Raw genomic sequence first — 14,442 nt, forward strand, 5'->3', positions numbered from 1 at the left:
TGCTGAAATATTGTAAAATGAAAGAACCAGAAATGTTGTTTGTCCTCGTTCAGACCCCGTCAACAAAACAAGTACTTATTGATTGACTTATATGTCTCTATGCAACTGTACATCTGTACCAGTATCACAGGCATCTCCATCTCCAGTATCGTCATAAATCAAGCATTTCTTTCATTTCAGAACCACGCAGATCTTGATCATGTATGGATGGATTTCATTCAAACTTTTCTTGTTTGAATTCAAAATGGCCAACTGGTAGCCATTTTGTTTTAATGAATTTCGTTCTACAGCTGCATCTCTTGACTGATCATGTTCAAACTTTTTATATTCTTCTCTAAAATCGTCAAAATCAAGCATTTCTCAGCTGTTTACAGATGGATTTTGTTCAAACTTGGTATATACGCTGGACATTATAGGACCTTGATGCACATCATTTTGTTTTTCAGATAAGATACAAAATAGCCTACTGGCGGCCAGTTTGTTTCAATGAATGTGGTTCTAGTGCCATATCTCTGACTTGCTCCAACTGATTATGTTCAAATTTGAAATATTCATTATACATCATGTCATAGATATACAGATATATTGGTTTGACAATCCTATTAAAAATGGCCCAATGCTGGCCATTTTTGTGTTTAAAAACATCAAATATCAAGCATTTCTGGCATTTAAGGATGGATTTTGTTCAAACTTGGTACATGTACATACATTAGACATTACAGGTTCCTGATGCATGTTATTTTATTTTTTAGATCAGATTCAGAATGGCTGACGAGTGGCCATTTTGTTTTAATGAATGGGCTTCTAGAGCCATATCTCTGACATGCTTTGACTGATTATATTCAAATTTTATATATTCATTATACATGTATTAAAAATGGCTGATTTTGTTTTAATTAATGCTGTTCCAGAGCAATATCTCTCAATATGGACAAGTACTTGTTTGACGATCAGATAGAAATGTCAATCATTTTAATGTTAAACAATCATCATAAACATATTCCTTACATGTTTATATTCCAGCTATATTACTGTAAACAAAACTATATATCTTAAAAATCGATAACTAATAGGGACTGTGCCATGCATGGCTTGTTTATACACATTTTTTATTCAGATACTTTATTCAAAGTGTTTTTTTTTTCGCATGAAGTCACAAAATTTCTACAAGTGAATTAGTTTATAGGGAACACTGTGCGAGAAGACCGGTCTATCAAGAGTCGTATAAAGTCGTTATTGTTTTTCATTACCAGTATGCTTGGGATATTTGAATACCATCTCTCTGAGTTTCATCTGACATCAAAAGAGCATAATTATTTATTATTGACAAGGGTTATATATAAAAGTAAATTGTATTTCATTATATGCTTTACACAGATCCTTGTACTGACAATCCACGGTCAATTCCTGCTCGCTACCTGGAAGCTATAAAATCTACAAGAGACTTGATGAATGAACTTGAAAGACACGCCCTCCTTTCTTCTTATAATCTACATTTCTTACAGTATCTCCTCTTTTGTATTGGTCGATTAGACCTGCATAGGAAGGTTCTACAATTTGGTAGAAATAGAGGAAATGCACTGCGATTCTTTGATTCAAACAGACAAGATCAAGAAGGTAACTGAGCAAATTTGTAAATGAACGTACTCATGACCGACACACTACTAAAGGCATATGGCAAGAAAAAGTAATGCTTTGAAACAAGAATATAAAGCATCGACATCTTGGAAAGACACCATGCAAAGTTTGCAGCCTTTGTTTTGTTATTGTTGTGTCTTTATCTTTTTTTTTCTTGGGAGAAACATGAGTACCTAATTTATTGAATATCCATCATGAGCATAACTTGGATTGTTATATTTTTGGCAGATTTGTTATATATTGGCAGATTTGTGATCTTACCATCAGCATGATATATGGTGCATGAACTTTTTGCTAATACTGGATCAAATCATGGCAAATGATGTTACCAGATTTATTATCAACCAAAAATTGATCTTTTATTTGTGTTAAATAAAAAAATAAATTCCATTTGTATTTTACCCAGGGGGTATTAATTCTTGAAAAAACAACTATTTTTACTACCAGAATTCAGTTTTTACAGTGCTAAATAAATATTAGGTTTTCATTATAGAAGTAAAGTACGCTCTCCATGGCAAATGGTATTAAAAGGCGGCAGTCGTCGCGCCGCGTCCTGTTCGATATGGGACTCATAGCGATGTACAACGCGTGTAAAATACACTGTTTATTTACATGAAATTCGAACACGTGCTGCGCGACGACCACCGCGCATTAAAGTAACTTGTGATTCCATTCTGTAGAAGGTGATCAAGTTAGTTAAGGTTATTAATATTATAAATAGTAATCCAGTCAATAAAAATTAGTAGTTGATAAATGTTGACAAAGCTGGTAATGGTTAAGGGACAACATCAAAAGTTCAATGTAGGATAAAAACTTAATTCCTTTACTACATTTACTACATTCATCATTAAATACAAATTGATATTCGAACAGTAGTATTGCATAGCAGTTGGTTCTACGTCCATGCCCAGAAATTAACATCATTTGACGCAAATTTTACACTCGTACCAAACCACATTTTCTCGTCTTAACATTTTTTTTTCATTTTTTTTTATTTTTGTCCATGATTGGATAGAAAAAAAACGAACTACAAATACTCCAACATTTTTTTGACTTCATTAAAAAATAAAATCTTTTTGAGGTCAAAACCTCCCCACCCCCAAACTAAAGCAATTAAGTTTTTTTATCCGACATCGATCTTTTGACGTCGTCCCTAAAAAAAGTTAATGGTAACTGATTAAATAAAGACTATTAAATCTAGTGATTGGTAATTAAAGTTAAAGTTTAATTAAAGTTGATAATGGTTGATATAGCTAGTGGTTGATACATTTTTTAAACTGACAATGGCACCTTATAAATATCAATAAGTACATATAAAACATTAAAAAATAATTATAAATTCGAAAAATTCCTGGATGGTATAAAAAACAAAAAACACAGAATAGCATTAACCAAATTCTGTATCTCAGCCCACTTCTTGCCAATTGAAACAGGCAGTCACACGGGAATAAATAAAATTGACAGGATATGTAACAAGTGCGACTCTAATGACGTAGGTGATGAAAAACATTACATTTTTCACTGTAAACATAACAGTTTTTCAGAACACAGGAAAAAATTCTTCTATGCTCTATTTATGTACTCACCTGATTACCAAATCTTGCCAAATGAAGAATTGTTTATCAAGATTTTCTCAAATGTAGACAAATATGTTTATAGTATTTTAGTTAATTTTTGTAACTATTCAGATTATTTATTGGAACATTGTTGTAATCAAAATTATTTATGAAATGGTGTGAAAAAAAAACATTTTTGGAAATTTTTACCCAGATTGTGACTATTTGTTGCTTTTTCTGACTATTTTGCTTTCAGACACTGGATATGGTTATGTGAACTTCCATTTTGAAGGTAGTATATCCCACTTTGATATGGACGACCTGGAAAACTTCCGTTCTTATCTACAACTGGAGCTGGGTATACCGCGCGAATGTATTAATGTGACAGCCATCCAGTCTGGATCTGTAGTAGTAACTTTTCAGTTACCTGATTGCATTATTCCTGGAGTGCGTGAGATATTAACTGAAAGAGTTGATAGTCTGAAGACATATGGTATTATAGCCATTCAAATAAATGGACAAAGTTTAATTAGAATCTCAAAGACAGGTAGAACTATTCTAACTTTTGACTTAACCATACTGTCATATCTTTTAGTACTTTATTTTAGCTGGAATTAATTTTCGCTGAAAAGACTTTTTGGGTGTTTTGTATTAAATTCTACTGCTTTTTGATGAGTTGAATGTTAAATATAGGAAAAAAGGTATACTCACTGGATTTTATTTTCTCCTTCAGCGAAAATTAATTCCCAGCGAAAATAAACTATTTTACAGTAATTACTAACTGCACTATCTAGTATTTTTATACATCTGACACTCGAAACGATTTAATTAACCCATAAAATGCTGTAAGGACGTGTGGTATAGACACTTCAAAAGTCTTCCTTATTTGAAAATTGTGCACCATGTTTACGTCACATTCAAACGCTTTCTTTGTTTACATGAAAGCGCTTTCAACGTAAGATGGAAATAGACTCTCATTACTGAAGGCATGTGTATGCACAGCGTGAAATGTTCTACATTGCTATTTTAGATGTATAATGATGAGGTTATCATGAGAATACTGCAAAGTATGTACTCAGGCAGTACAGGAACACATTAATTGACCTCTGTTATGCGTCTGTTTATAATCTCATATTATTGTAATTGTAATTTGGTGAAATACTGGTTGAGCTCGTGTGCATGGAACTGCATGGAAATTTTGCAAGATGGCTATCAAATTTGCTACCTAATTTGTAAAACAGCTAACTGACACCCAAGCATGGCCAACTGAGAGGTTAATCTGAACAACTTGGAGTGTGCCATTTATTTATACGAGTTGAATAACAATAAATGACATTGTTTTCTAGAGCAATAAAAACCAATTTTCACAACATCAAAAGTTCAATGTAGGATAAAAAACTTAATTCCTTTATTTTTTTTTCCCAACCCCCCTCACCCCCCACTGAAACTTAATTGATAAATATTGATCATGGCATCAGACTACATTCACCATTAAATACAAATTGATAATCGGACAGTAGTATGGCATAGCAGTTGGTTGTCGGATGGGTGAAAAAAGACTTTACAAATGAACCAATAACAAAGAAAAACAAGCTTTATTTGTACCTTTCTTTTAAGAAGTGCATTTAATTTACAAAGGTAGGTAGTACAACTCGCGCCCAAAAAACCCAGTCACCAAACCTTCAGCCTTACAACGTCGTCCCCCCCCACCCCTAAACTGAAGCAAATAAGTTTTTTATTCGACATCGATCTTTTGACGTCGTCCCTTATGCAGCTAGGAGCCTTCCTAAAACTATTGAATAGAAGTTTATCTTTTAAAATTTGGGGGTTTCCACAGGGAGCTCAGGCTTACATGTATGAAACTCATTATCTATGTTCTAGCTACAACTTAAATACAATTTAAGTATATAGTTTTCCATGTGACGTCGATTAATAATATTGTGTACAATAAAAAACTACCATATGCAGTTATTGTATTTATTTTTTCATGTTCTCCTCCACCTCTCAGATGCAGTCCGAATTGCACGCACATCCAAACCATTCATTCCGAGCATAATAAAGCGGTGTTCATCAGATTCTGCACTTGATGATCGAACTATCCAATATGGCGCCAAGATACCTGTAGTTGAAAGAGAACGACACAATCTGAATAGATCACTAAAGAAGGCACATGAAAGAGTTGAGCATGTAGAAGACTTGGTACTGCAGAACCATGACAGCACAAGAAAAATGGGAAGAGTGTGGCAGCTTGAATTACAACAAGCCGAGGAGAAAGTTGCCATGGTGATAGAAAGTAAAAAAACTCTAGAAGCCAGGCTAGAAGATGTATTGCAGGTGAATGCAGAGCTTGAGGCAAAAGTGTTGCACCTTGAGAAAAAAAATGAGAATAAAAATGAGAATGATTGTAATGTAATACGAAAACACAAGTCTAAGTTGAAGACTGAACACACTGACAGTAAAAGCATCGAGATGGCTGAAGTGAAGGACAAAGCCGTAGTCTCACCAAGTTCCACGCCTGCAAAACAAGCATGGTGGGGACGACTCGGCAGACAGAAGTCAAGTCCTGATCTTCAATATGAAAAACTGTTGTCAGAGAACTCAAAGTTGAAAGAAGAACTGAAGAGAGTACAGAGTATAAGTGAAGAGAAATTGTCTGAAATGGAGAAATTCATCAATGTTCCATTAGAAATGGTACCGATGCTGTCAACAAGGTCAAAACTGGAGAATATTGTTTTTTTAGCCGATGAACTGTACAGGAGAGAAGAAATTCACATGAAATCCTTGACTGACAATATGCAATTTTTGAAAGCACAGTATAAGGAATGGCAGATTGAAAAACAGTACTCGAATGATAGTACAACAACAAAAGAGGAGAGTGAGATGATTCAAAATATCATTGCAGCTTTTTTTGTTTGGGAGATTATGAGTGAATTGCAAAACAGGTTTTCATTCATGAAACGTAATGAATGCCATCAAATTGAAAAAGTAGAAGTAGAAGAACATGATGAGAATACAGGGAATGATGTTACTGTACAGGATGGATTTAAAGATGATGATGATGCGGTTGCTATGGAGATGACCAAGAAAGTGGAAATGGTGCAGATGAAAGGAAATGCCAAGACTTTTGACAAGCACGATAAGCCTGAAATAATTGCAGAGTTAGATAAACAAAAAGATGATGGTGCTTCCGCCTTTCCAAAGTCAGAGTCCACAGTGACATATCCAAAGGATGAAAAGAAGGAAGTAGAAAGAGAACCTTTGTTTCTAGATCCATTTATTGCAGCTCTTTCCAATGTATTAGCCATGACTGTGTATGAAATGGCCAATGAACCAGGCTATAGAGGAGCTGCAGCAGCATATCAGATGCCATGCATGATCTCTGGTGTGACATTGTCTGGTAATTCAAGACACTGCACTAGTTCGTCACACAAGGACAATGGTACGACTGCATCATATGGGGGAGCAGCGGCCTCTAGTTTGACATTGTCTGGTAATTCAAGACACTGCACTAGTTCGTCACACATGGACAATGATATGACTGCATCATATGGGGGAACAGCAGCCTCTGGTTTGTCCGTATTTGGTAATCCAAGACAAATTGACCAAAAAATACATAAAATATCTTTCGAAGACAAAGACAAGAAAGGTATGTGTTAGTGCATTCCTTTACTTATACAAAGTATAAATATACAGCCATGAATTTAATTTAGTAGTGGTACCTTAATTATATCATAATAAAACAGCTGTTTTGATTGGTCAACACATTATCATGAGGCATCATGGGAGCTCCTGGAATTGTAAGGTTATGACATAAAAATTCTTGCAGGACAACAATACATGTATATCTCCTGAAGCAGAATTTAATTTTTATCATCAAATCGAATAAAAAAAAAATTATCAAATTGAATATTAAAAAAATTAAATTTAATAAAAATTATCAATATCCTCAGGAGACAATTTTGAACTAGTTTGTAATATTCAGGAACTTCAAATCAAACTTGAGTCAATAATGACCACTTTGGGATGGTTATTCTTAATATCATAGTGTGTATCTTATATTAGTTTTTTGTGTTTTTAGAAACTGTTCTTGTATCCGTGTACCTTGAAGAAGACATTCAGTTACATAAACCACAATGGGCTTTTCATTGTGAAATAGGAGACAAGTTCAGACAACTTGTGATAGAGATTGGACTACTGGTTAGTAATTTATTTATTTAACTATTTATTGATTTGAAACAAGGGTAATTAAATTGAATTGATTTATGTTAAAATTATATATATTCATTATAAATCATGTCATAGATATACAGATATATTGGTTTGACGATCAGATTCAAAATGGCTCAATGGTGGCCATTTTTGTGCCAAAAAATCATTGAAAATCAAGCATTTCTGGCATTTCGAAACCTGACCCCTGGCCTTTCTGAACTGGATGGATTTCGTTCAAACATGGTACAGACATTAGAAATTATGGGTCTCTGATGGACGTAATTTTGTTTTCAGATTGGATTTAAAATGGCTGACTGCTATTTTGTTTTACTGAATGCGTTTATAGAGCCATGTCTCTGACAATGCTTTTACTGATTATGTTCAAATTTTATATATTCATTATTAATCATGTCATAGATATACAAATGTATTGGTTTGACAATCCAATTCAAAATGGCTGACCAGTGGCCATTTTGTTTTAATTAATGCTGCTCCAGAGCAATATATCTCTCAATATTGTTTGATGATCAGACACAAAATGACTGAATGTCAATAACCATTTTAATATTCAAAAATTATCATAATCATCATAAGAATCAGCTTCTGGATCCATACTTCATGTTTTTGTTCCAACTATATTGCTATAAACAAAACTATAAATTTTAAATCTAATGGGAACTGTGCCATGCATGGCTTGTTCGATTTTGGAAGAATCATTTAATACATCCAACTTCTGTTGATATTACTAACCCAGCCAATTATTCACCCTAAATTACCAACTATGCTTTTGGTACATATTACTTCGTTTTTGGAATTAATAATTTTTCCTTTAATTCCAATGGGGACTATGTAATTAACAGTGACTTTTTTTTACAACTAGGTTTTTGAAGAGACCAAACTGACCCAGTTTTTTGTTACCAATATGAAGAAAGAAGTGATAGACTTATCATCGATAATTGATGGAAAAGAAAAAGAAATATGTGTGATTATTTTCTCAGCAATGGATGACACTAATGAGCCATGGATATGGAGGATGTGTAAGGAGGGTGGAATACAGTATAATGAAACTGGTATGCATGCCCAGAATCCTAAATATTGATATGCTTGATTTTGGATTTTTTTTGCTTATTTTGTGCTTGTTTGGGCACAGACATTTATCTCATCATAAAATATATCATAGTATATTGCATCAAAATTAATAAATCTAACCCAAATTTTATCTAGACTTACAAACTAGGAATACATCTTGACAAGAAAGGTATAACTGGGTAACAGACATTAAACAAATACATTTTGTACAATTTGAAGGATTATTATTATTGCAAAAATCTAAATAACAAATATTAATTCTTGATGTATATTCTATTTAGCACAATACGCAATGCATATTATTATCTTCACTGCATTTTTGCAATCACTTTTAAGCAAATCAAGCCATGTTTTTAGATGCATAAATATCAGGTGATCACCATCGAAAATAACAAAGATGTATTAAAAATACTAAGAATTACCTTTTTTTTTGAAAAGATGTGTAGTTGAAAGTGAGAACGCCTTTCTGTATATGACACTCAAATAGTGTTCTATATTCACAAATGAAGCGAGTCTGAGAAAATAGAAAATTTTGTAGCAGCGTGTCAGCGAAACTCAACTTCAGATCAAAAAAATTAATAGCAGTGAAAATAAAAAAACAATATTCACAGCAGGTAAACTTACAGTATTACAACTTATCAAGCAGCACAGTCATCAAATTTGCACATGTGCATATTAATTAGTCTACTGAGTTTTTGTTTTAATATTTTTGCTGATAAGTAAAATCCGCTATATTAAATCTACATGAACATGTAAAGTAACAATAACACTCCTGGTTTTTCGGGACAAATTCGTGAACTTAAAATACAGTGAATATGCTCAAAACATAAAAATAGTGAAATTAAATGTCAGTGAAAATAAACGGTTTTACAGTATTCTTCTGGTTTATTATTACACAACACATAATTTTGGCACATATAATAATGTTGCTTAGCAGTAAATGCACAACTGATATTTAGCTGATCTCAAAAATCTGCATGGTCGCTATCAATATGTAACATCAGTTGTTGTGAGAGCCCCCTCCCCATGTGCATCTGCTTCTCTGATGACAGGAATGATTTAATTGGTCGATTTTCAATTTGTCTATTTCAGCTGATCTAACCACAGAAGAGCAGTACCGCAGACATCAAGCTTCAGTAAGTGCATGAATACAACTAATGGTTTTATTGCCAACTGTCCACTTAGGTTTACTTATTTAACAACTTGAGAAACAAACAATGAAGTCTTTAACTAAAAAGTTTATTGAACCCCAAATGAAAATCAGTAGTCTGCTACATATTTTGTTATCTGGACAATAAAAAATTCTGTCATATGCAACATGATCAAAGTTTGCTTGCATGCTAACTATGGCAACATGTGAAAATAGTCATTATACAAATACAACTATGGGGGAGCGGGAGTCAGCAATTAAATGCACAGAACAAAATCAGTCGATAAATGTCATTCAGACAGTAAATGTTGTCATTCAGTCGGTAGAGGTTGTCATTCAGTCAGTAAAGATTGACATTCAGTCGGTAGAGGTTGTAATTCGAGCTGTAAAAGTGGCATTCAGTTGATAAAGGTTGTCATTCAGTCAGTAAAGGTTGTCATTCAGTCAGTAAAGTTTGTCATTCAGTCAAAGGTTGTCATTCAGTCGATAAAGGTTGTCATTCAGTCAATAAAGGTTGTCATTCAGTCGGTCGAGCTTGTCATTCAGTTAGTAGAGCTTGTCATTCAGTCAGTAGAGCTTGTCATTCAGACAGTAAATGTTGTCATTCAGTCGGTAGAGGTTGTAATTCGAGCTGTAAAAGTGGCATTCAGTTGATAAAGGTTGTCATTCAGTCAGTAAAGGTTGTCATTCAGTCAGTAAAGTTTGTCATTCAGTCAAAGGTTGTCATTCAGTCGGTCGAGCTTGTCATTCAGTCAGTAGAGCTTGTCATTCAGTCGGTAAAGGTTGTTATTCAATCAGTAAAGGTTGCCATTCAGTCGATAAAGGTTGTCATTCAGTCAGTAAAGGTTGACATTCAGTTGGTAGAGGTTGTCATTCAGTCTGTAAAGTTTGTCATTCAGTCGATAAATGTCATTCAGACAGTAAATGTTGTCATTCAGTCAGTAGAGGTTGTAATTCGGGCTGTAAAAGTGGCATTCAGTTGATAAAGGTTGTCATTCAGTCAGTAAAGGCTGTCATTCAGTCAAAGGTTGTCATTCAGTCAGTAAAGGCTGTCATTCAGTCGATAAAGGTTATCATTCAGTCAGTAAAGGTTGACATTCAGTTGGTAGAGGTTGTCATTCAGTCTGTAAAGTTTGTCATTCAGTCGATAAATGTTGTCATTCAGACAGTAAATGTCATTCAGTCGGTAGAGGTTGTAATTCGGGCTGTAAAAGTGACATTCAGTTGATAAAGGTTGTCATTCAGTCAGTAAAGGTTGTCATTCAGTCAAAGGTTGTCATTCAGTCGATAAAGGTTGTCATTCAGTCGGTCGAGTTTGTCATTCAGTTAGTAGAGCTTGTCATTCAGTCAGTAGAGCTTGTCATTCAGTCGGTAAAGGTTGTAATTCAGTCAGTAAAGACTGTCATTCGTTCAGTAAAGGTTGTCATTCAGTCAGTAAAGGCTGTCATTCGTTCAGTAAAGGTTGTCATTCAGTCGATAATGGTTGTCATTCAGTCAGTAAAGGCTGTCATTCAGTCAAAGGTTGTCATTCAGTCGATAAAGGTTGTCATTCAGTCAGTAAAGGTTGTCATTAAGTCGAAAAATCTTGTCATTCAGTCAGTTAAGACTGTCATTCAGCCAGTAAAGGCCGTCAGTCAGTTCCTAATGGTTGTCATTCAGCCAGTAAAGGCTGTCATTCAATCGTCTGAAGTGGTCATCCAGTCGGGAAAGGTTGTCATTCAGTCAGTAAAGGTTGTCATTCAGTCGGTCGAGCTTGTCATTCAGTTAGTAGAGCTTGTCATTCAGTCAGTAAAGCTTGTCATTCAGACAGTAAATGTTGTCATTCAGTCGGTAAAGGTTGTCATTCAGACAGTAAAGGTTGTAATTCAGTCAGTAAAGGCTGTCATTCAGTCAGTAAAGGCTGTCATTCGTTCAGTAAAGGTTGTCATTCAGTCGATAATGGTTGTCATTCAGTCAGTAAAGTTTGTCATTCAGTCGATAAATGTCATTCAGACAGTAAATGTTGTCATTCAGTTGGTAGAGGTTGTAATTCGGGCTGTAAAAGTGGCATTCAGTTGATAAAGGTTGTCATTCAGTTGATAAAGGTTGTCATTCAGTCAAAGGTTGTCATTCAGTCGATAAAGGTTGTCATTCAGTCGATAAAGGTTGTCATTCAGTCGGTCGAGCTTGTCATTCAGTCAGTAGAGCTTGTCATTCAGTCAGTAGAGCTTGTCATTCAGTCGGTAAAGGCTGTCATTCGTTCAGTAAAGGTTGTCATTCAGTCGATAATGGTTGTCATTCAGTCGATAAAGGTTGTCATTCAGTCAGTAAAGTTTGTCATTAAGTCGAAAAATCTTGTCATTCAGTCAGTTAAGACTGTCATTCAGCCAGTAAAGGCTGTCATTCAATCGTCTGAAAAGGTCATTCAGTCGGGAAAGGTTGTCATTCAGTCAGTAAAGGTTGACATTCAGTCAGTAAATGTCATTCAGTCAGTAGAGGTTGCCATTCAGTTGATAAATGTTGTCATTCAGTCGGTAGAGGTTGTAACTGGGCTGTAAAAGTGTCATTCAGTCGACAAAGGTTGTCATTCAGCCGGTAAAGGCTGTAATTCAGCCGGTAAAGGCTGTCATTCAGTCAGTAAAGGTTTTCATGCAGTCAGTAGAGGTTGTTATTCATTCGGTAGAGGTTGTCATTGAATCAGTAAAGTTTGTCATTCAGTCAGTAAAGGTTGTCATTTAGTCGGTGGAGATTGTCCTGGCAGTTGGTATACAGTTGTTATTCAGTCAGTAAAAGCTGTTATTCAGTCGGTAAAGGTTGTCATTCAGTCGGTGGAGGTTGTCATTCAGTTGGTATAGGTTAACGTTGTCATTCAGTTGGTAGAGTTTGTCATTCAGTCGGTAAATGTTGTCATTCAATCAGTAAAGTTTGTCATTCAGTCATTAAAGGCTGTCATTCAGCCAGTAAAGGTTGTTAACAATATAATTTTAATGATACTGTATCTTTCAATTGATCAATTCTAAATTTCTATTCTCTTTCAGAAATCATTGGCATTTCCTAAGAATTGTAAATTTCAATCCAGTGACAGTATGAGAACTTTACCTGCGTATTTAATGCTACGTATCTGCTCTCATTTCAAACCAGCAAGTTGTGGCAAGAGCTGGGTGAATTTAGCAAGTGAGTTATTTTCTCTATTTTTCGCCGCCAAGTACAGCATTTTATGTTACTGATAGCCTGTCGTCTATTTGACATTTTGGGTTTATGGAGACACTATTTGTTTAAATTAGATATATTTTAAATGTGTGTTATGCATGGCACCTCAGTGGATTATGGGTAATACCTGTAGAATATCTAGTTTCTCAGCAGAAGACACAGGCTGGAAATTCGGGTGCTGACAAGTTATTTTAGCTAACACTTTCATTAGCTGTGAGCAAACTGTGTAGCTATGCATGCACTCACTACTTTCATCAATCCAGAACAACTTTTATGTTGATTAACTTTGTTTTGTCTTATGGGTGTGCATTACTCGACTTGGCCACCACAATGTTATTATAGGACAGCTGAGAGCTGTTTTGACCTTCAGGTTGCATGTATTAGAAGTACATTTCCAATATTAAGATATCGATTAGATTAGTGTGAAATACAAGAAATAATACTCTGTTGTCTTTGATGAGAATATTAAACAATTTAAAAGTTGTCAAATTCTAGAACAAAGTAATGCATCAATAATCCACTCATGGATGTCTGACCAATGTTTATCACAATCTTCTTGATATGGTAATTTGACAGCAATAGTCACTGTGACGCGCAGTCATAAAACCCTAAAAAAATGTCTATATCTATACAATAATCACTGTGACGCGCAGTCATAAAACCCTAACAAAATGTCTATTGCTATACAATAGTCACTGTGACGCGCAGTCATAAAACCCTAAAAAAATGTCTATTGCTATACAATAGTCACTGTGACTCACTGTCTTAAGATCCCAATAAAATGTCCACTGATACAAAAGTCACGGTGACTCTCTGTCTTAAGGACCACAGTGAAATGTCACTGCTAAAAAAGTCACTGTGATTCACTGTCTTAAAGATCCCAATAAAATGTCCACTATTACAAAAGTCACTGTGATTAAACTGTCTTGAAGATCCCAATGAAATGTCAACTGCTACAAAAGTCACTGTGACTCACTGTCTTAAGATCCCAATAAAATGTCCACTGCTACAAAAGTCACGGTGACTCTCTGTCTTAAGGACCACAGTGAAATGTTCACTGCTACAAAAGTCACTGTGATTCACTGTCTTGAAGATCCCAATGAAATGTCCACTGCTACAAAAGTCACTGTGACTCATTGTCTTAAAGATCCCAATGAAATGTCAACTGCTACAAAAGTCACTGTGACTCACTGTCTTAAAGATCCCAATGAAATGTCCACTGCTACAAAAGTCACTGTGACTCATTGTCTTAAAGATCCCAATGAAATGTCAACGGCTACAAAAGTCACTGTGATTCACTGTCTTAAAGATCCCAATGAAATGTCAACTGCTAAAAAAGTCACTGTGATTCACTGTCTTAAAGATCCCAATGAAATGTCCACTATTACAAAAGTCACTGTCATTAAACTGTCTTGAAGATCCCAATGAAATGTCAACTGCTACAAAAGTCACTGTGACTCACTGTCTTAAGATCCCAATAAAATGTCCACTGCTACAAAAGTCACGGTGACTCTCTGTCTTAAGAACCACAGTGAAATGTTCACTGCTACAAAAGTCACTGTGATTCACTGTCTTGAAGATCCCAATGAAATGTCAACTGCTACAAAAGTC

General features: G+C 34.9%; 1 protein-coding gene across 1 annotated transcript in view; it reads left to right on the forward strand.

Annotated features, from left to right (window-relative positions):
- The window catches only part of LOC102806976 (uncharacterized), a 48,568-nt gene that overhangs the window by 10,270 nt on the left and 23,856 nt on the right, over positions 1-14,442 (forward strand). Inside the window, exons 4-10 of the mRNA XM_085495145.1 lie at positions 1,378-1,617; positions 3,451-3,741; positions 5,203-6,840; positions 7,273-7,391; positions 8,284-8,473; positions 9,585-9,628; positions 12,660-12,795. Of these exons, the coding sequence (XP_085351271.1) occupies positions 1,378-1,617; positions 3,451-3,741; positions 5,203-6,840; positions 7,273-7,391; positions 8,284-8,473; positions 9,585-9,628; positions 12,660-12,795 (2,658 nt within the window). The remainder of the gene's footprint in view (positions 1-1,377; positions 1,618-3,450; positions 3,742-5,202; positions 6,841-7,272; positions 7,392-8,283; positions 8,474-9,584; positions 9,629-12,659; positions 12,796-14,442) is intronic.

The sequence above is a fragment of the Saccoglossus kowalevskii genome, chromosome 21 (genome assembly GCF_978046115.1).
Source record: "Saccoglossus kowalevskii chromosome 21, keSacKowa6.1, whole genome shotgun sequence".
NCBI classification, from domain to species: Eukaryota; Metazoa; Hemichordata; class Enteropneusta; family Harrimaniidae; genus Saccoglossus; species Saccoglossus kowalevskii.